Consider the following 22,649-nt stretch of genomic DNA (forward strand, 5'->3'; position numbering starts at 1 on the left):
TTTCATGTACAGTAATCGTATTAAGAAACGCAAGTAAGCCTACAACATTTTGAATAAAAAAAGGCTTAGAGTGACAGTTATTAGACATATACATAAATTTGATCTAGGTATAATTGCAAGCAATCTGACATATCACTGATAGTGTAATGGTGAACGGCAAGGGCTGGGAAGCATGGTTTTATAGTAAAGGTTCGAAACACCTTGAAAGACAATTTTTTTCTGTTATATTTTGTTATTTATTCGAATTATTTGGCGTTATTTGTGAGTCTATAGTCACTGTGCCTATTATCCACAATGATTCCCTTTGTGTGCATGGAAATTAGCAGGATGGGTATATTACCCATACTAACGGAATGTGGGAATCCCAGTAGCATATCCGTTGTTCCTGCAGTTTGCTCCTACCTCCAGTTCCGTTCGTGGTGGTTCTTCTGTTTTCAGCTATGGGTGTCCTCAGCCAATTGAAAAGTATGAAAGTCACGCAACACGAAAGCAGCGCATTTGCTGCAGGAAATACGAAACTGCCAAGACGCCCAGGTGATAGTTTCATACTTTCTGCGAAATGATTAGCGCTCTCGCACCTCATTTGTGTTTATATGGACATACTTATACAGTAGACATTCAAGATGATTAAATGTGTACGTTTATTAGATTACAAAACACAAACTGTTTCACTGTTTCGAAACAGCGTACGGAAACATTACATTGTACTGTTTCATTTGTTTCGAAACAGTTACGTGTTTCAGTTTGCCCATCTCTACTGAAAACATCAAGATTAGCTGAGACACTGGCATGCCACCGCTCTCTAGCTGCTACGGTTGATGAGCTCTCGCACAGACCTGACACAGTATGGAATGACGTATTTCTTCTTGTCACCGAAACTCAGTTGATACCCACACAGCTTTGCACCATTGTTGCTACTGGAAGTGGCATTTCTGTGTGTTAAATTCCGCGCCCTCTAAAACCCCAAATCGTCCAAAAATTTAACTGTTTATGTTTTCTACTGCGGTGTATACACAAAATAACTGAAATTATGTTTCTCTGTTTTTGCTGGCGTTGAAATTTTGGCAGCCGGCAGTGTGCATAACGACACCGAAGTGCATATCCGGTAGTACATTATGCGAATCCCGGCGTGTCATTGCTATGAACAAAGTAGTTGCAATTTTGGCGTAGAATTGAATGTATCAGTGACCTGTGTGAGAGTAAATGACAACACCAGATTACCATCCCATGTTTGGGGGGGGGGGGGAGGTGATATCACGTTATAGATGCAGGAGAGCAACCTCACTAAGTGTGCTTGCACATGCATGCTTGTATGGGGTCCCACCTGCTACGATCATGGCAGCCACAACTCTTCCGTTGGGCTCAGGATCTTCATCCACGAAATCCTCCGATCGCAGCTCCTCCATAGCTGCATTCAAGACGTATGCCAGATGTGATGTCCACACTAGCAAGAGGGCATCTCCAAGCTGGAAAAGGACAACACAGCATCATCTGATAGTCTCTCTCTCTCTGTCTGTCACACACACACACACACACACACACACACACACACACACACACACACAGTTCAGTAACTGTAAGCACAGAAGTCGAGGTCACATTAAGAAACACACTATAGTTAGAGATCTGCAAGAACATGGATATCTGAAGTAATGTTGGCTTTGCAGTTAAAATCCTGAACCACTAGATAGCCTTGACTGTATCTGTAAATATCTAATATAATATTAGTTTGTGGCTAAAATTTTAAGGACAGCCTCAGTATCACGATTTTTGTATACTTTTGCATTACAAATGATCGAAATAATGATTATTATAGTTTTGGTTGACAATGGACATGCTGCGGTGGATACACTGGTTCCCATCACCAAAGTTAAGGGCTGCCAGATGTGGTTGGCACTTGGATGGATGACCCATCTGGGCCAACGTACACTGTTGATCTACCAAAGTGCATCCAGTTTTGTAATGCCAATTGAAGAGCTATTTCACTAAGTAGTAGCAGCTTCAGATCATGAGAACTGACAAAGGCTGGGAGGCTGGGAGATCAGTCTGCTGACCCAATGGCCCTACCAGGTCAGTGTCGTGGTTGCCTTCCATGGGCTGTTCGTACACAGCAGGGGTTTAGTCACTATTAATAAGCATTCCAGAGAGAGTGCTACTATGTTGGCTCTGGTGTTCTGCAGGTGTTGTACGCGTTGTTGATATCTGCAGAATGGCAACAATGAGATCTTCCTCATTTACCACACAGTCGCACGTCCATCTTGTTTCTGTCGTATCAGCAGCACGTTATGTTTGCCTCAGTCATGTTTCTTTAGCAGTAACAAAAGTCATTTACGTAATTGTATAAATAATTCAAAAGCCGAGATCGCTTAAACACTGTTTACTAGATGGCCGGTTTCAACACACTAAAGGTGCCATCATCGGATCTGTGAAGATATAACATGACAGGTTTGAGAGAGGGCTTACATAAGTTTCACTATATGTATTACTATTAGTACAGCACCACATACCTGAATGTAGCTTAACATGCATAAATAATTTGGATATAACGATACATGAGGCATACCAGCTGATATAAAATCATTGTCGCAGAAACAAAATATTTATACAACAGAGTGATCGCCCCACAACACACTATGTGTTCACTGCAATTTACGTAATTACCGAAAGCTGCCGCAAAGTGACAGGAAAGATTTACAGGACGCTCCATCCATTGGAATCTTTGCTTCATGTTCTGAGTACTGTACATGTGCTACATACCACATAAATAGTATTCAACAGAGCAGAGAATCTATAAACAATCCACATAATACAGGTTGCTTACATAAACTACCACATATTGTAGGAAACCAATACTTCTTGAGATATGCTCTGTTTTAGTTGTAACTATTAACGCGTAGTATACAGTGATGTATGCTGTCACAAGAGATGGCAAAAGTAAGTTACTATGAGGGCGTGCTGAAAAACAGTGCCTCTGAATGTGTTATATGAAAATGCTTAAAGCGTTTTATAGAGCAAATATTGTTAACATTCTACATATTAATTATTTGTGTCTACATATTTGCAGCCCTCTGCTGTGGATTGTACGGTGTAACATAGCGGTGTGTAAAGTAACTGTTCTGGTGCGTGATAAACAGCGAGGTGTAGTCAGATTTTGACGTCGAAGATTTCGTCCACACATGAACCACCCTCTCCTTCGGTGTGACAACGCCAGACCACACATGGGCATTGTGACATATGCTGCAATCTTCCGCCTTTGGTTTACTGTCATCGATTCTCCTCCTCACAATCCCGACTTGGCCCCAATCAAATTTCATCCAAAACTTAAAAAGCGCCACCGTTTCAGCAAGCCCTCTTACACTATGCTCATGTAGGTAGATGCCCCTTGTTGACCAGTCACGGAGGTGAAGCATCAGTATCAAATGTATCTGAGCACTATGCGACTTAACTTCTGAGGTTATCAGTCGCCTAGAACTTAGAACTAATTAAACCTAACTAACCTAAGGACATCACACACATCCATGCCCGAGGCAGGATTCGAACCTGCGACCGTATCACTTCATTATCATGTGTGGGCAGGAACTGTTGATGATAGACTTGAGCAGGTTAACAGAAGCTATGTATCACAATCTTCTGAATGATAAATTACCAGCGCTGTTGGAGAACGTTAGCCAGCAGAAACACAATAGCTGTCTGACAGAATTACATTGTCGCCGGCAAACGTCTAAGCTTTTATTTCTTCTCCATGGATTTTAATTCCCACTCCATTTTTTTTTCTTTTGTTTCCTTTACTGCTTGCTCAATATACAGACTGAATAACATCGGGGATGATGAGTAAGGTTAAGTTCTGTGTGTTTGTTTCACAGTTTGTAGCTTTCTGTTAAATGACACTGACACCTTCAGAGCAGCAGTCCAAAGATGTTGTCGTCTTCAGCCAGAAAACTGTCATGATGCAGTTCTCCATACTAATTTGTCCTGTACAAGCCTCTGAATCCCTGCATAACTACTGCAACCTACAGTCATTTGAACACCCATTTGATCTTGATTCCAGTACTCAGGCTTTTGTTTCCCTCATTTTTTTTACCCCTGACACGTTCCTCCATTACCGAACTATCCATCCTTACTGCTGCATGATGCATCCTAGAAACCGATTCCCTCTTTTAGTCAGGTTGTCCCATAAATTTGTTTTCTCGCCAGTTCCATGCTGTACTTCTCTATTAACTACCCTTATTTACCTATTCAGTCTTCAGTAGTCTTCTGCACTGCCATATTTCAGAAGGTTGTAGCCCATTCTTGTCAATATGTTTATAGTCCTCATTTCACATACATTTTGGACAAATTTTCTGAGAACAAATTTTCTCTCATCTAAATTAATATTCGATCCTCTCGTAGAGGAAAGATTTTCTTAGTATTGCTAGTCTGAATTTTATATCTCTACTTCTGCCTTAATCAGTGGTTTTCTTGCCTAGATTCTAAAAATCTAGTACTCTAATCTTCTTATTTGCTAATCTAATACTGTCAGCATCACTTAACATAATTCGACCATACTTAATTACCCTTGTTTTACTGTTGTTCATGTTCTCCTTCTAACCTCTTTTCGAACCACTATTCAATCCACTTATCTTCAATGTAGTTTACTGTCTCTGATCGAACTGCGCCATCAGCTGCAAAGCTTAAACTTTTGTTTCTTTCTCTCCGAACCTTAAACTTCTTCCAAATTTTTCTTTCGTTTCCCCTACTGCTTCCTCAATGTTCAGAGTGGGCAATATGAGGAATGGGCTACAGCGCTGTCTCACTCCAGTCTATGTCCTTGATTCCAGTACTCAAGCTTTTGCTTCCCTCTATTTTTCTTTAGCCTGGTTTCTCTTGTTGGAGTTAACCTGCCTGTTGACGAATTACAAATAGTGATTGTCAGTCACCAATGTCAAAAGTATTTTTCAAACTCTACCTAATCTGTAAATGTAGGTTTTTTTTTTAATGTTGACTGTGTCCCTGCGTTTCTTCCTTCGTGATTGGGAACTGTTACACGCAAGTTCCCCTCTCGGTATGGAAAATGTTGCTGTGGCCACTTTGCAGTGCGGGAGTGTGAGAGTATCAGTGGTGAAGTCAGTAAGCTTCACCAATAGCAGTGTCCTGGTACCAGCTACTCACCAGCCAAATACAGGCGATGGTGATGATGCCGACTCGCAGGTCGATGCAGAAGCAGCATTTGCCCACTCTGCAGCACATGCTTCCGCCCTCTCACACCCTGCCAAAAAAGAAAAAAAATCAGTCAGTGGTTTAATCATTCACAGATCATTTTACATCTACAATGCTATCCGTCAAAACTACAGCACCATGAAGACAACTTGCAACAAACGTCAAAGTGTTCGATACAGTTCCCCACAGTCGTTTAATGAACAAAGTAAGAGCATATGGACTATCAGACCAATTGTGTGATTGGATTGAAGAGTTCCTAGATAACAGAACGCAGCATGTCATTCTCAATGGAGAGAAGTCTTCCGAAGTAAGAGTGAATTCAGGTGTGCCGCAGGGGAGAGTCGTAGGACCGTTGCTATTCACAATATACATAAATGACCTTGTGGATGACATCGGATGTTCACTGAGGCTTTTTGCGGATGATGCTGTGGTATATCGAGAGGTTGTAACAAATGGAAAATTGTACTGAAATGCAGGAGGATCTGCAGCGAATTGACGCATGGTGCAGGGAATGGCAATTGAATCTCAATGTAGACAAGTGTAATGTGCTGCGAATACATAGAAAGATAGATCCTTTATCATTTAGCTACAATATAGGAGGTCAGCAAGTGGAAGCAGTTAATTCCATAAATTATCTGGGAGTACGCATTAGGAGTGATTTAAAATTGAATGATCATATAAAGTTGATCGTCGGTAAAGCAGATGCCAGACAGATTCATTGGAAGAATCCTAAGGAAATACAATCCGAAAACAAAGGAAGTAGGTTACAGTACGCTTGTTCGCCCACTGCTTGAATACTGCTCACCAGTGTGTGATCCGTACCAGATAGGGTTGATAGAAGAGATAGAGAAGATCCAACGGAGAGCAGCGCGCTTCGTTACAGGATCATTTAGTAATCGCGAAAGCGTTACGGAGATGATAGATAATCTCCAGTGGAAGACTTTGCAGGAGAGACGCTCAGTAGCTCGGTACGGGCTTTTGTTGAAGTTTCGAGAACATACCTTCACCGAGGAGTCAAGCAGTATATTGCTCCCTCCTACGTATATCTCGCGAAGAGACAGTGAGGATAAAATCAGAGACATTAGAGCCCACACAGAGGCATACCGACAATCCTTCTTTCCACGAACAATACGAGACTGGAATAGATGGGAGAACCGATAGAGGTAGTCAAGGTACCCTCCGCCACACACCGTCAGGTGGCTTGCGGAGTATGGATTTAGATGTAGATGTAGAGGAAAGTGGTATGAAGTGTTCAGGAAGGCCGTACCAGACGCCATACAGGATCTCAGCAGCTACATTAGACTAGCGCCCAAGAGGTGAGATGTTTGCTCGGGCATACAGGCTGGTACAGTCATGCACGTACTCTTGAGTTACGCAATGTGCTTTGCAGTATGAATTTTGACTCTGCAGCGAAGTGTGCGCTGACATGAGACTTCCCGGAAGATTTAAACTGTGTGCCAGACCGGGACTCAAACCCAGGACCTTTCTTTGAGGAGTGCTACTGTCGCAAGTTGTGCACGAGAGCTTTGGTAGGTACGCGACGTACTGGCGAAGGTGAAACAGTGAGTACGGGTCATGCTTAGCTAGCTCAGTTGTTTGAGCACTTACCTGTGAAAGGAAGCGATCCTGGGTTCGAGTCCTGATCTACCACATAGGTTTAATCTAATAGAAAGTTTCAGGGTATGAGCATGTTTGCAGCAAGACGAGAATCCCCACGGGCAGTGCGTCGATGTCTAGAGTGCCATGGAGTGTCTGCACAGTGAACATTGTTGCGGCTTCTCAAAGAGAGACGTATGTAAAATTCACCAAAAATGTTAGTTTTGTGCCACTAGATTGTTCTGTAGCATGTCTGAAACATTGTTTCCAATTTTCAGAGTTAAATCGTGCTACAAATTAAGTAAAAGCTATTTTGTTTCAGCGAATGCGCAGTAGCACGTCCCATTTTCTACACGACTCCGTCCTTGTATAATGAATTCTACTGTAATTGATGAAAGTATGTGAATGCAGCTTGCCGCTAACTTGGTGTAATGTTTTGTCTGTACAGAGGTGTAACTGTCGCCTTTATTACCCCTTCACTCTCACACACAAATCGGTACAATACAGTTAGGGCCTCCTGTTTTATCTTGAGGCTGATCCGTGATAAGACAGGCAAACAATTATGCTAATGGAGGATTCTGAGTATTTTCTCGAATTTCATTCGCTCTCTCTCTCTCTCTCTCTCTCTCTCTCTCTCTCTCTCTCTGTCCTTTATCTGTGTACAGTTTTAAATATATTATTTCATTTACGTGGAATCAGCCCAATAGAATCTCTGGTGGAGCCCTTCGTCTTAATATTCAGCGGCTGGTTTGCTGGAAAAGATCTTTACATTTGTTATTATTGTTAAGCGCTGCATTCAGTTGGAAAAAATCGATCGTTTGAACAATTCGTTCATTTTTACGACAGATTTAGAATTTCAGATGTGGACGAAGCCTTTTTGGACGATTTTATCAAAACTCGGAGACTGCAGGCTCTCTTCGTCACAGCTGAAACTTCCCCACTAATTACAGGGCCAAGGCAATCATCAATGATTCAGACAGAGAACTCATTCGTCATTCACTCTAGAATAAAAGGGTCACAAACCTTATTTCTGAGGAAAATAGTATATTCAATCCATCTCCATTACATGTTCCGTTTTCTGTTGATTCCAAGTCTTACTTAATTTTCGTTTACCGTTTTTCTCTATCCACCAATAACCCGCTAGTGGCACAAACTTTCATAGCTCGCTTTAGGGAGAAGAAGAGCAAATATGTCTCTTTTAGCAACCCGACAATCTTCCAACAGATACTTCCGAAGCTGTACTCCTTCTCCCTCTATAATAACCATGGAGAATACATCTACGTATCTCTGTTATTCCAAAGAATAATCTTACTAGAAAAATACCTTGGCGTCGACGAGCTGTCGGCGCATATATTACTAGAAATCCGATCAGATACTTTCCAAAAGTGAATAAATGTGGATGATTTGGTTGACCATTATTAATTATTGCGTGGTAGAGGGTAAATTTCCGTGGGGAGATTACACTTGCTTGCGTTATTTTATTATTTCCTGCCATCAGAAAAGACATCTGTAGTGCATAAAGGGATGTTAGTCCACTTATGGTGCGATTGATTACAATTTATTAAATAAATGCACACATGGTGGCACACAAAACCCGAACGAAAACTTCGATACCTTCATTTAGAATCGAAGTTCAGAGACAATATTTTGCTCATCTAATATCACAGTTATTATTATTTTTCCTTGTGAGCTTATTATGTACTCGAACTTTGCAGCTAGATCTCCTAACTCCTTGAATTTTTTTAACGAAACCCATTATTTTTATTTTTTTCTATGCTCGTAATTACCATTCATTGCTGAATCGACACCATGGTCACAGCTGACGGAGATGCGGATGTTGTTACAGAATATAATTGCTCGGAAACTGTGAACGCAACCTCTAGAAGAAAAAAAATGTCCAATTTGTATTTTTGTAGCAGCCAGGCAATAACATGTCGTTATTTACTCCATTAGCTGCTTGGAGGGTCCCATTTTTTAGTAATACTGGAGTGTTACTGGTTTATATACTTACTGTGTTTATGCCGGACGTTAACGCAGGGGAGTACCGATCAACTTGAGACGTCATTCATGCAGAGTACGTAAAATTCCCGCATAGGTATGACTCAGCTATAGGACTTAGTCACTGATTAAGAGGGTTTCGAAGGAAAGCGGGAAACCTGAATGCAGTCGGGCGACCTTCACATCAGTTCTCCGTGAAACCACAGCTGTCATTAGGCTTAGCCGTCGCTCGTCACATTAACACTGCTGTCAGCCGCATCAAGCTTCCTCTCTACAGTTGAGAAATACCTTCTAGCACTCGTTTCAATCCGACAAAGTTGACGTTTCTTATAACTTATCTAGAAATTGTCGAAATAAAAACGCCCGTTTCTAGCCATATGACAAAATTTTGGGGAGTAACACATCATGTGTCAACATTTATTGTTTGCTGGCCTTTACTTGTGATCTGACTTGTGGCGAAAACACCTCAAAATTGCCATAGTTACAAATAGTACATTTGTATTACTGTACAGATACTAATGTTTTACACTTAAATGAAACATTTCTACTTGTAATGTGAACTCTTAGTGCAGTAATTTACAATTGCTTGATGTAATGCGAGGTAGCGCCTGTAAATTAGTAATTTTAAGTCAAGATTTCCCTCTGTACACATAATCACCTTAAAAGGTGATCACATTGAAACTGACATGTCGAGGAAGAGACAGCTTCCAAGTTCAGAACACGCGTCATTACAAGAATTGTCGAACAAAAACTTTAAATCGGTTTACAAATAAAAAAGATGAAATAGTCTTCTTCCTTTTTTGTCACCGTCACCGTAGTGAACATACCGCAGAAAATCCAAAGAGATTCTGGTCGTATGTAAAGCATTCCAGCGGCAAGACACAATCAATGCCTTTTCTACGCTATAGTGTTTTTTTTTTTTTTTTTTTTTTTTTTGGTGTGAAATCTTACGGGACTTACCTGCTAAGGTCATCAGTCCCTAAGCTTACACACTACTTAACCTAAATTATCCTAAGGACAAACACACACACCCATGCCCGAGGGAGGACTGGAACCTCCGCCGGGACCAAATACGCGATAGTAGTGGAAATACTATCGATGACAGTGTTGCTAAAACAGACATACTAAACACAGCCTTCTGAAATTCCTTCAGCAAAGAAGACGAAGTAAATATTCCATAATTCGAATCATGAAGAGCTGCCAACATAAGTAACTCAGAAGCAGATATCCTAGGAGTAGTGAAACAACTTAAATCACTTCATAAAAGCAAATCCCCTGGGCCAGACTGTATACCAATTTGGTTCCTTTCAGAGCATGCTGATGCAATAGCTCCATACTTGATAACCATGTACAACTACTCAATCGACGAAATATCCATATACAAGGACGGGTAAGTCGCACAGGTCACACCAATATTCAAGGAAGGCAATAGGAGAAATCCACTAAATACTAAATTAGAGTTCCACATCGTTAACGTCGACATGCAGCAGGATTTTGGAACATACATTGTGTTCGAACATTATGAATTACCTCGAAGAGAACGGTCCGTTGACACACAGTCAACGCGGATTTGGAAAACTTCTTTTTTGTGAAACACTTTACTCACACGAATTGCTGAGTGTTATCCAGAAGGCTTTTGACACCGTACCTCACAAGCAGCTTATAATCAAATTGCGCGCTTGTGGAATATCGTGAATGCACATTCTTCTTCCTCTCCAGTTTTCACCCCCCCCTCCCCCCCCCCCCTCACACACACACACACACACACACACACACACACACACACACACAAAGGGCCAAGGATGCTACAGCGACGTATTGTATGTTTACTTCGGAGATGTTTTCCGACAAGGAAACTGGCATGACAACTTAGTCTGATCATTTAGTTTTTATGAACCAGTGTGCAACTTCTGTTGATTTTGGTATTCTAAAGAAGGCAGCTTGCTCTTCGGAATGTGTCGTGATGTGTTCAAATCTTAAAGTGATCGTCATTTTAAGTGTGTTCGACTCTAAATATTCTCTTGAAACGTTAGCAGTTCAAGTTTTAAATTGATTGTAACGACACATTGTTCGGGATTGGGAACTAAATCCTGAGTTACAGTGTAAAGTTGCCTAATCTCTTATGTTTGTAATTTGGGAATAGACAGTTCTAGAAATCTTGGTACTGTATGTTACAACGGAATTTGAAGTATTTATCCTGTAACTGTAAAAAGACTGATTTGCATATTTAACGATTTTTTTTCTCTTGCAGGTAAGCTTCTTCACGTATGTACCAGCCTTTGCGACAAGACTCCTTGGTGAAGGCAGCCAGGGTATGTACTGAAATTTTTGCATGCGTCCACGAGAGTAGGACAGGTATCAGACACGTCTGGGACATGTTTTATTAGATTCACCAGACCGACAACAGCAAAATAAGTGGAAATAGTCCTTTACTTTAACCTCGTGCAGTTTTGCGATGGCTTCATATTAGCGAAGTTGCTGAATTTCAGGCAAAATCTTTTATTAGTGTTCTGGCGCTGCAGTCCGGAACCGCGGGACTGCTACGGTCGCAGGTTCGAATCCTGCCTCGGGCATGGGTGTGTGTGATATCCTTAGGTTAGTTAGGTTTAAATAGTTTTAAGTTCTAGGGGACTTATGACCTAAGATGTTGAGTCCCATAGTGCTCAGAGCCATTTGAACCATTTTTTTTCTTTTATTAGCCATTAACCAAACATTTGCGGACCTATGTTTATATGAACTTTTTTCTTTAGTTTTACTTGTAGAATAACATACTAAGATGTTTGCATATCTTCGTGAATCACCCTGTATATACGAATGTAATTAGACGATTAGGGTATAAAATACACTGCTAAGAAACGCCCCAAAACAAGTGTATGAATACGGAAAGTGAACGGAAATAGGAGTAATCCGCTGAATTAGAGGCCCATATCACTAACGTCGATTTGCAGTAGGGGTTTGGAACATATGCTGTGTTCGAACATTATGAATTTCGTCGAAGAAAACGATTTGGTTCAAATGGCTCTGAGCACTATGCGACTTAACATCTGAGGTCATCAGTCCCCTAGAACTTAGAACTACTTAAACCTAACTAACCTAAGGACATCACACACATCCATGCCCGAGGCAGGATTCGAACCTGCGATCGGAGCGGTCGCTCGGCTCCAGACTGTAGCGCCTAGAACCGCACGGCCACTCCGGCCGGCGGAAACGATTTATTGACACATAATCAGCACGGATTCAGAAGACATCGTTCTTGTGAAATATCACTAGCTCTTTATACTCATGAAGTAATAAGTGCTATCGACAGGAGGTGTCAAATTGATTCCATATTTTTAGATTTCCAGGCTTTCGACACCGTTCCTCACAAGCGTCTTCTAACCAAACTGTGTGCCTATGGAATAGCGCCTCATTTGTGCGACTGTATTCGTGGTTTTCTGTCAGAAAGGTCACAATTCGTAATAATAGACTGAAAGTCATCGAGCAAAACGGAAGTAATATCCGGAGTTCCTCAAGGATGTGTTATAGGCCCTCTATTGTTCCTGATCTATATTAACGACACAGGAGACAATCTGAGTAGCCCTATTTGATTGCGGATGACCGTCTTGTAATGTCATCAGATGACCAGAACGAGTTGCAAAATGATTTTGACAAGATATTCGTATGGTGCGAAAAGTGGCAATCGACCCTGAATAAAGAAAAGTGTGTAGTTACTCACATAAATACTAAAAGATATCCGCTAAATTTGGATTACTCGGTAAGTCACACAAACCTGAATTCAACTAAATACTTAGGGATTACAATTACAAATAACCTAAATTGGAACGATGTGGGTAGAGCAAACCAAAGACTGCGATTCATTGGCAGATCACTTAGCAGGTGCAACAGGTCTACCAAAGAGACTGCTTACTCTACGCTTGTCCGCCCTATTCTGGAGTACTGCTGTGCGGTGTGGGATCCGCATCAGGTGTGGCTGACGGATGACATCGAAAAAGTTCAAACAAGGGCGGCTCGTTTTGTACTATCGCGAAATAGGGGAGATAGTGCCACAGACACGATACGTGAATTGGAGTGGCAATCATTAAAGCAAAGATGTTTTTAGTTGCGACGGGATTTTCTCATGAAATCTCAATCACCAGTTTTTTCCTCCGATTGCGAAAACCTTCTGTTGGCACCCACCTACGTAGGGAGATATGATTATCACGATGTTGTTGTTGTGGTCTTCAGTCCTGAGACTGGTTTGATGCAGCTCTCCATGCTACTCTATCCTGTGCAAGCTTCATCATCTCCCAGTACCTATTGCAACCTACATCCTTCTGAATCTGCTTAATGTATTCATCTCTTGGTCTCCCTCTACGATTTTTACCCTCCACGCTGCCTTCCAATATTAAATTGGTGATCCCTTGATGCCTCAGAACATGTCCTACTAACCGATCCCTTCTTCTAGTCGAGTTGTGCCACAAATCCCTCTCCTCCCCAATCCTATTCAACACCTCCTCATTAGTTATGTGATCTACCCATCTAATCTTCAGCATTCTTCTGTAGCACCCTATTTCGAAAGCTTCTTATTCTCTTCTTGTCCAAACTAGTTATCGTCCATGTTTCACTTCCATACATGGCTACACTCCATACAAATACTTTCACAAACGACTTCCTGACACTTAAATCTATACTCGATGTTAACAAATTTCTCTTCTTCAGAAACGCTTTCCTTGCCATTGCCAGTCTACATCTTATATCCTCTCTACTTCGACCATCATCACTTATTTTGCTCCCCAAATAGCAAAACTCCTTTACTACTTTAAGTGTCTCATTTCCTAATATAATTCCCTCAGCATCACCCGACTTCATTCGACTACATTCCATTATCCTCGTTTTGCTTTTGTTGATGTTAAAATGAGAGAAATCAGGGCTCGCACAGAAAAATTTAAGTGATCGTTTTCCTCGCGCGCCGTCCGAGAGTGGAGCGGTAGGGAGAGAGTTTGAGGGTGGTTCATTGAACCCACTGTCAGGCAGTTTATTGTGAATAACAATGACGTAGATGTAGATGTAGGACAATAACTGCTCGCTCTCGGCCGCTTTTCGTATTCTTATGTTTCCTGCTATTGATCGCCAGCGAAGTATTTCAGACTTACTAGACGGTAGTGTGGCAGTAGGTACCACTGTAGGCGCTGCTGCGCTGTGTTCCAATCAGGAGCATGCCCGCCGGCAGTTAACCTTCCATTCATTCCAGAGTAGTTTTCGAGTTGACGGAGGGGACGTCAGAGGGAGCAGTTGGCAGCCCTTGTGCGGAGAGGGGGAGGGGGGGGGGTGGCGGCTTGCCCACGAGGCGGTGACGCGCCGCTAGAGTTAGCCCAGCACGCGAAGTAACAGCCTCGTCAATACACAAGACCCGTGAGCCACACGCGAGGCAAATCCTGTACTGTCACGCACAGCTGACGTCACACAAACAGGCCGACACGGAGCTGGCGACACAAGCGCATGACGTCAGCCACCGCTACTTACGAATTTGCTTCCCTCTGCGTTAAGCCTTCGGCACACGGACCGTGCATCCGAACGTTGAGCGTTAAGCGTGCCGGGTTTCTGACGTCATGGCGTGGAATAGCACGTTGGGGAGTCTTTCCGAACGTGCGGAGCAGTATCTAGCATGTCAGATATTCTGAGCGTGCGTGTGAGAGCGTTGACCAATCAGATGGCACAACGCCACCTACGTCACATTCACGCCATCTCCCTTCAGCACAGAGTTGTGAGCCCCCATATTGGCATTCATCTCAAGCCTATACGTATACATGCCGTTTCTTAGCACCAGCAAATTGAGAATAACTCGAAAACCCGTTGTTAACTGTGTGATTCGTTGCAATAAAATAATGAGAAACGTCATATTCGTGGCAAAAGAATTAATGTAACTTGCGTATTATGAGAACATGCCCTCTGAAGGCAGCGACACACTGAGGATTCACCAAAAACGCATTGTTCTTGGTACAATTAGTTATAATTTAATTTCAATTAGTAACGTAGCTACGATTAAAGCTTTTAGCAACTGGCAACAGGCTAGGATTGGCTAAAGAAGATTCGTTGTTGGGTTAGCGTACTGTGCAGCTGGTGTAGTGTATAACGTTTAAGTCAGTTTTGCCTATGACGGAGATGCCGGCACGGTAGCTCAGCGTGTTCGGTCAGAGAGTTTAGCTACCCTCTGTAACAAAAAATAAAAAATAAAAAAAACTGGGTGAACCGATCAACGAACAACCTGAACGAGTGTCATCGGACGGCCGCCAAGAACAAAGTTAAGGAAAATAGAAAAAAATGAGTTAAAAGCGTAGTGACTAGCGTCACACATTGGCGTCAAAACGCGTGATAGTTCGAAGGTTCGCGTCTCGCCACGTTCAAATTTTTTTCTAACATTCGCGTTTTTAATAGGTTCTGATGCTTTATTATTAATTTAATATAAGTACAGGGTGTTTCAAAAATGACCGGTATATTTGAAACGGCAATAAAAACTAAACGAGCAGCGATAGAAATACACCGTTTGTTGCAATATGCTTGGGACAACAGTACATTTTCAGGCACACAAACTTTCGAAATTACAGTAGTTACAATTGTCAACAACAGATGGCGCTGCGGTCTGCGAAACTCTATAGTACGATATTTTCCACATATCCACCATGCGTAGCAATAATATGGCGTAGTCTCTGAATGAAATTACCCGAAACCTTTGACAACGTGTCTGGCGGAATGGCTTCACATGCAGATGAGATGTACTGCTTCAGCTGTTCAATTGTTTCTGGATTCTGGCGCTACACCTGGTCTTTCACGTGTCCCCACAGAAAGAAGTCACAGGGGTTCATGTCTGGCGAATAGGGAGGCCAATCCACGCCGCCTCCTGTATGTTTCGGATAGCCCAAAGCAATCACACGATCATCGAAATATTCATTCAGGAAATTAAAGACGTCGGCCGTGCGATGTGGCCGGGCACCATCTTGCATAAACCACGAGGTGTTCGCAGTGTCGTCTAAGGCAGTTTGTACCGCCACAAATTCACGAAGAATGTCCAGATAGCGTGATGCAGTAATCGTTTCGCATCTGAAAAATGGGCCAATGATTCCTTTGGAAGAAATGGCGGCCCAGACCAGTACTTTTTGAGGATGCAGGGACGATGGGACTGCAACATGGGGCTTTTCGGTTCCCCATATGCGCCAGTTCTGTTTATTGACGAAGCCGTCCAAGTAAAAATAAGCTTCGTCAGTAAACCAAATGCTGCCCACATGCATATCGCCGTCATCAATCCTGTGCACTATATCGTTAGCGAATGTCTCTCGTGCAGCAATGGTAGCGGCGCTGACGGGTTTGAATTTTGTATGGATAGAGGTGTAAACTCTGGCGCATGAGACGATACGTGGACGTTGGCGTCATTTGGACCGCAGCTGCAACACGGCGAACAGAAACCCGAGGCCGCTGTTGGATCACCTGCTGCACTAGCTGCGCGTTGCCCTCTGTGGTTGACGTACACGGTCGCCCTACCTTTCCAGCATGTTCATCCGTCACGTTCCCAGTCCGTTGAAATTTTTCAAACAGATCCGTTATTGTATCGCTTTTCGGTCCTTTGGTTACATTAAACCTCCGTAGAAAACTTCGTCTTGTTGCAACAACACTGTGTTCTAGGCGGTGGAATTCCAACACCAGAAAAATCCTCTGTTCTAAGGAATAAACCATGTTGTCTACAGCACACTTGCACGTTGTGAACAGCACACGCTTACAGCAGAAAGACGACGTACAGAATGGCGCACCCACAGACTGCGTTGTCTTCTATATCGTTCACATCACTTGCAGCGCCATCTGTTGTTGAAAATTGTAACTACTGTAATTTCGAAAGTTTGTCCGCCTGAAAATGTACTGTTGTCCCAAGCATATTGCAACAAACGGTGTATTTCTATCGCTGCTCGTTTAGTTTTTATTGCCGTTTCAAATATACCGGTCATTTTTGAAACACCCTGTATATACTGTAATATTTGATGTTATGTAAATATTTTGAGTGAATCTGTTCGATTGGCTTAATCTACAGGACAACTTGCGCTACTTGTATAAAGCAATATTGCTCCTTTTTCTTTTACGTTTCGTAATTCATATGATGCAAAGATTCTGCTACTGGGTAGGAACGGTGATCAAGTAAGAATGGTCTTGGAGTTTTACTAAAATGTGGGAATGATAAAATAATGTTTATGTTATGTGGAGAACTATTGCAAATTTGCATCGCACTGTTTGTAATGGAACTTTTATATGCCTGTGTGCTTACTGATTGGACATGGTACTTTCCTTTTCCTCTTAAAATATGTACACGGATATTGAAGTGTTTATTTTGTGTGTGTTACTTATAGAATAACGTGACTAGCATATGTACAATGGACGAAATGTGCGTTTTAACAGAGCTTTAGGCCGTCGGGACACGGGCCGTGCTGTCGAACGTGTACGTTGAGCGTGCCAAGTTCAACGTGCTGCTGAACACTCAGAAATGATGCGATTTGTGCACACGGTACGTGAGCGCCCACGTGGTATACGCGATCACAATGCACTCTAGCGGCAGTTGCGGGATGTTTCTAGTTCGTAAACCACACTGTTCATGGAAGGGAGCGCGTAAAATTCCCACGTTAGCTCTATTAAAACGCACATTTCCTCCATCGTCCACGAAAAGGAAAGTACCACCTCCAATCAATAAGGACACAGGCTTATAAAAGTTCCATTACAAACAGTGCGATACAAATTTGCAATACTTCTCCACATAAGCTAAACATTTTTTCATCATTCCCACATTTTAGTAACACCCCAAGGTCAGCCTTACTTGATTACTGTTCCTATGCAGTAGCAGAATTTTTGCAACATGTGAATTACGAAGTGTAAAAGAAAAATGAACAAAATATACGTATTTATACAAGTAGTGCAAGCTGTCCCGTAGATTAAGCGAGTCGAACAGTCACCCCTCAATAGGTGAACTTATATTTACATAACATCAAATATTATAGTATATACTTATATTAAACTAATAATAAAGTATCAGAACCTAATAAAAACGTTAATGTTAGGAAAAAAATTCGGAAGTGTCCAGTCGTGAACCACTACCCAAACTTCGTGTGGATCAGTCACGCTACTGACTTCGCTAAACCAACAACTCTCTATTAATATTCAATCATAACGCATTAGTATTTGCTGGAAACCTTAATCGTAGATATCTTACTAATTGAAATTTAATTACAGCAAATTGTACCAATAACAATGCGTTTTGGGTGGATCTTCAGTGTGTCGCTGCCTTCAAACAGCCTACTCTCATAATACACAAGTTACAATAATTATTTTGCCACGAATATGATGTTTCTCGTTATTTTATTGGAACGAATCACACAGTTAATAACGGGTTTTCCAGTGATTCTCAGTTTGCTGGTGCCCAGAAACGGCATGTATACGTATAGGCTAGAAATGTATGCCAATATGGCGCCTCACAACTCTGTAGTGAAGGTGGACGGCGTGCGTGTGACGTAGGTGGCGTTGTGCCATCTCATTGGTCAATGCTCACACGCACGCTCAGAATATCTGACATGCTAGATCTTCCTCTGCACGTACGGAAAGACTTACGAACGTGCTGTTCCACGCTATGACGTCAGAAACTCGGCACGCTCAATGCTCGGCTACACGGTCGTGTGCCGACGGCTTAAGGCCGAGAGGGCCGTCGTCACAATAGAGGTGTACTCGTGGAACCCACTTCACATTGGGCCGAACACGAGCGAACGAGCCTCAACGAACGCTAATTTTCTGTGATGTAAACGGTACACTAGCGCGAGCGAACTGCATTCGCTCGCGTTCGGTTCGCAGTCGCTAATATTCGTTCGTATTTCGCTGGCTGTCGGTATTTTAGCGAACCGCCAAAGGAAGTTGGCGTCCTTTTCACTTCAGCGGTAGCAGAACAGAAAACTTTCGTCTATCGGTTTGTTGATTTCTGTTGTTGACACGGGTTGCGTGAGCTCCGGATAGGTCTGAAGTGAATGTTGCTGATAGACTGTCCAGTCTCATAAATGTGATCACTTATCAAAAGCTTGAGTAACCACCACTGAGAGATGTGCAGCAGGATAGTCAATGAATTTCTGGAAGGCACCAACAGGGATGTGGGGCCACGCCGACTTCAATGCAATGGCCAGCTACACTTGGTTTCTCGGTTGAGGGTCCAAGACGTTTACTGCCAAGCTACGTGGGCCCACAGATTCTAAAAAAAAAAAAAATGGCTCTGAGCACTATGGGAATTAACTTCTCAGGTCATCAGTCCCCTAGAACTTAGAACTACTTAAACCTAACTAACCTAAGGACATCACACACATCCAGGCCCGAGGCAGGAATCGAACCTGCGACCGTAGCGCACAGATTCTCAATTGGGTTCAAATCCGGGGAATTTGGTGCCCAGGATCCATGTACGAACACTGCGAACAGTGCGACACATTGCATTGTCCTGCTGGTAGACACCATCGTGCCGAAGAAAAACAAACTGAATGTCCTCAAGTTTAGATGACCCCTTATGTTGATCCACTGTGCCTTCGAAAATGACGAAATTAACCAGGGAGTGCCACGAAAAAAATTCACCAGTCCATAACGCTCCCTCCCGAGTTTACTGAGATACTTCGGGAACCCAAATGGGAATTCTAGGAGGAAAGGTGACGTGTTTCGCGAAAAACTATTGAGAAAATTTAGAGAACCGGCATTTGTGGCTGATTGCGGAATGACTCTACTGCGCATTTCATGTAAACACAGCGAAGACAAGCGAAATTATGGCTCATACAGACGGATGTAGACAGTAGTTGTCCCCTCGTTCCATTTGTGAGTGGAACAGGAAAGGGAATGAGTACTTACGGTACACGGAGGTTTGCTGGGTATGAATGCAGATGTAGATGCCAGTTCACTTTATGTAGCAGATCTTCGCGACAGCGGTGGTTGATAAATTGGTTGAAAATGGGTGTTTATCACTTGTTTGTTGTGGGGTAGGGGCTAGAGTCCAACTGCAGAACGTGTCAATGGCGGCGTGCACAGTGGAAAGCGGCAGTGTAGCACGTGGCTCTCCAGTCAGTAGCATAAACTATCCTTGAAAAAGGGTACACTGCAACACTATCAAGCGTGTTGTTGTTGTTGTTTGTGGTTTCCTGTCCAAAGGACTAGTTTTATGCAGGTATCCAGGGACATCTATACTGGGCAAACCTTTTCATCTGTGCCTAACTATTTTGAAGTGTTTACCGTAGCCATGTTTTGGACTCTGTCTACAGCACTCCATACTTCCTTCTATTTCGAAACTGACGATTCCTTTATGCTTCAGAACGTGCCGTATAAACCGATCCCTTCTTTTAGTCACGTCGTGCCAAATTCAGTACCACCTCATTAGTCATTTGACCAACCCAGCAAATACTCAATATTTTCCTGTGGTCCACGTTTCACTTCCGTACAAAATATGCTCCTCACGAATACCTTCAGAAAAGACTTCATAACAGTTAAATTTATATTCGACCTTAACAAATTTCTCAATTTCAGAAACGCTTTTCTTACTATTGGCAAGCTGCTGTTCCTCTCTGTTTCAGCCATCACCAGTTATTTTGCTGCCGAAATAGCAAAACTCACCTACTACTTTGTGTCTCACATCCTAATCCAACTCTGTCATCTTCTCCACTACTGCTCTTTTACTTCTGGAGATAAACTCTTTGCAAGACACAGTATATTCCGTTCAACTCCTTCGGCGTGTTGTTACAGCGTCATTGGCAAACCGCAAAATTTTATTTTTCTTCTTCCTGAACTACGGTTTTCAGTTTTTCCCTTGGTTTCTGATGTGTTGGCAGATGTGCCAACACCTTGTAGTTAGAGGAGGCCGAAATGCACGCTATAATCTAACGCAGACTGGCGTGAGGTCTAAAACAGGATACGTAATGTATGCTATAAAGAAAAGTACGTAGCTGCTGGAATACTTAACTTTAATCCATCATTTGTATACAGCATTCTTGATGATACAAGTGAGACTCTCTCTAGAAATGGTTAATGGCGCCTTGCTAGTTCGTAGCCATGGACTTAGCTGAAGGCTATTCTAACTCTCTCTCGGCAAATGAGAGAAAGGCTTCGTCAGTGTAGTCGCTAGCTAAGTCGTCGTACAACTGGGGACGAGTCCTAATACGTCTCTCTAGACCTGCCGTGTGGTGGCGCTCGGTCTGCAATTACTGACAGTGGCGACACGCGGGTCCGACATGTACTAATGGACCGCGGCCGATTTAAAGCTACCACCTAGCAAGTGTGGTGTCTGGCGGTGACACCACAGTTTCCTTTGCTGCTTGTTCAATTTACATATTTAATAATACCTGGCACAGGCTAGAACTCTCTCTCACTCCCTTCTCACCTAGTGCTTTCCTTTCGTGACCGTCGATTCTTACCGATGCAAACTGTTTTATGGATACAGTTGGAATGATACAGTTAACGAGATCCACGTCAAAACTTTATTCCACCTTTGCCTAGGTTTTGACAGATAGGTTTATAACTTCCTTGTAAGAAGTAATAACACCTAAAAATGGAACAGACTGCGACGAATACAAGTAAGTCACATGTGCAGCAAAAAGAAACATCGAAAATTATATACAGTGGAAATATAAAATAAATTTACGCGTCACATATCGTGTACAAAGATAAACAAAATTATAAGACTTAGTCAACAGCGAAATGATCCCTATAAATCATATGTGATAAGCATAAAGCTTAGTTAATAGCAAAAATTATCCCTGTAAAATGTAAGGCAGACGTACATAATAAGCACGAACAAACCGCTAACAGGACAGAAGGGACAAACCAGCAGAAAACTTACGGTCAGGTGACGCTCCCGTAAGAAACGGTGCCAACCACGAAAGACGAGTGACGTATTAAAAAATTCATTTGAAATAACATTGCAAAAAGAAGCAGCATAACAAAAATTATAAGAAACATATAAGCCTACGCAAATGGTGAACAAAACTATGACGCACATTAAAGTAAGATAATGACAGATTGCGTCTTTGAGTAAAATAATGTCTCGAAGCAGCGCGGAAAACTCGATACAGCTGATACGTCAATTTAAGCGGAAAACCATCGAAAAAGATTCTGTTTTTAGGCTGTGATTGATAATTAAAAATAACGCCCCTGAACTGACATAGCAGCTGTATCGGGTTTCCGACGCTGTTTCTAGATGCTATATTTCTCAAAGACGCAGTCCGTCTTGTCTTACTTTAACGTCCGTCGTAGTTCTTTTCACCATTTGCATAGGTTTATGTTTCTTACTTTTTTATAATCTTTGTTATGTTACTGTCTTTGTAATGTTATTTTATAGCAATTTTATTAACATGTCAGGTGCCTCTAACGTGAGAGCCACCTGGGCATAAGTAACCTGCTGGTTTGTGCCTTCTGTCCTGTTAGTTGTCTGTGTGTATGATGCACATCTGCCTTACATTTTACATGGATCGTTTTTACTGTTGACTAAGCCTTATGGCTATGCGATAACATTTATATGCATCATTTAACTGCTGACTAAGCCTTGTGAGTTCATTTCTCTTTTTACACAGTTCGTAACAAGTGTTATTACATCTCTCGAGGAAGACAGGTTTATCTCTATCGAAACCTAGTAAAGGTCTGAATAAACTTTTGACGTGCAATTGGTTGGATGTATGATTCCCGTTTTATCCATAACTCTACAGTTGCTGACTGCATCCATTTTCAAAATTTTAAAGATTGGTTTCTGTACAAGTTGCAGATAACGTATGCAAGTTTACAAAATAATTCCGATATCCGCCCTGCTATTAGGAAGCGTAATGTGGACACTTACAAGAAGGACG

General features: G+C 42.2%; 1 protein-coding gene across 1 annotated transcript in view; it reads right to left on the reverse strand.

Annotated features, from left to right (window-relative positions):
* LOC126106382 (uncharacterized) overlaps positions 1 to 22,649 on the reverse strand; it is a 66,535-nt gene that overhangs the window by 24,035 nt on the left and 19,851 nt on the right. The window contains exons 2-3 of the mRNA XM_049912648.1: positions 5,149 to 5,245; positions 1,325 to 1,466 (exon numbers count right to left, since the gene is read on the reverse strand). Of these exons, the coding sequence (XP_049768605.1) occupies positions 1,325 to 1,466; positions 5,149 to 5,226 (220 nt within the window). The 5' untranslated portion in view covers positions 5,227 to 5,245. The remainder of the gene's footprint in view (positions 1 to 1,324; positions 1,467 to 5,148; positions 5,246 to 22,649) is intronic.

Source organism: Schistocerca cancellata, chromosome 10 (assembly GCF_023864275.1).
Source record: "Schistocerca cancellata isolate TAMUIC-IGC-003103 chromosome 10, iqSchCanc2.1, whole genome shotgun sequence".
NCBI classification, from domain to species: domain Eukaryota; kingdom Metazoa; phylum Arthropoda; class Insecta; order Orthoptera; family Acrididae; genus Schistocerca; species Schistocerca cancellata.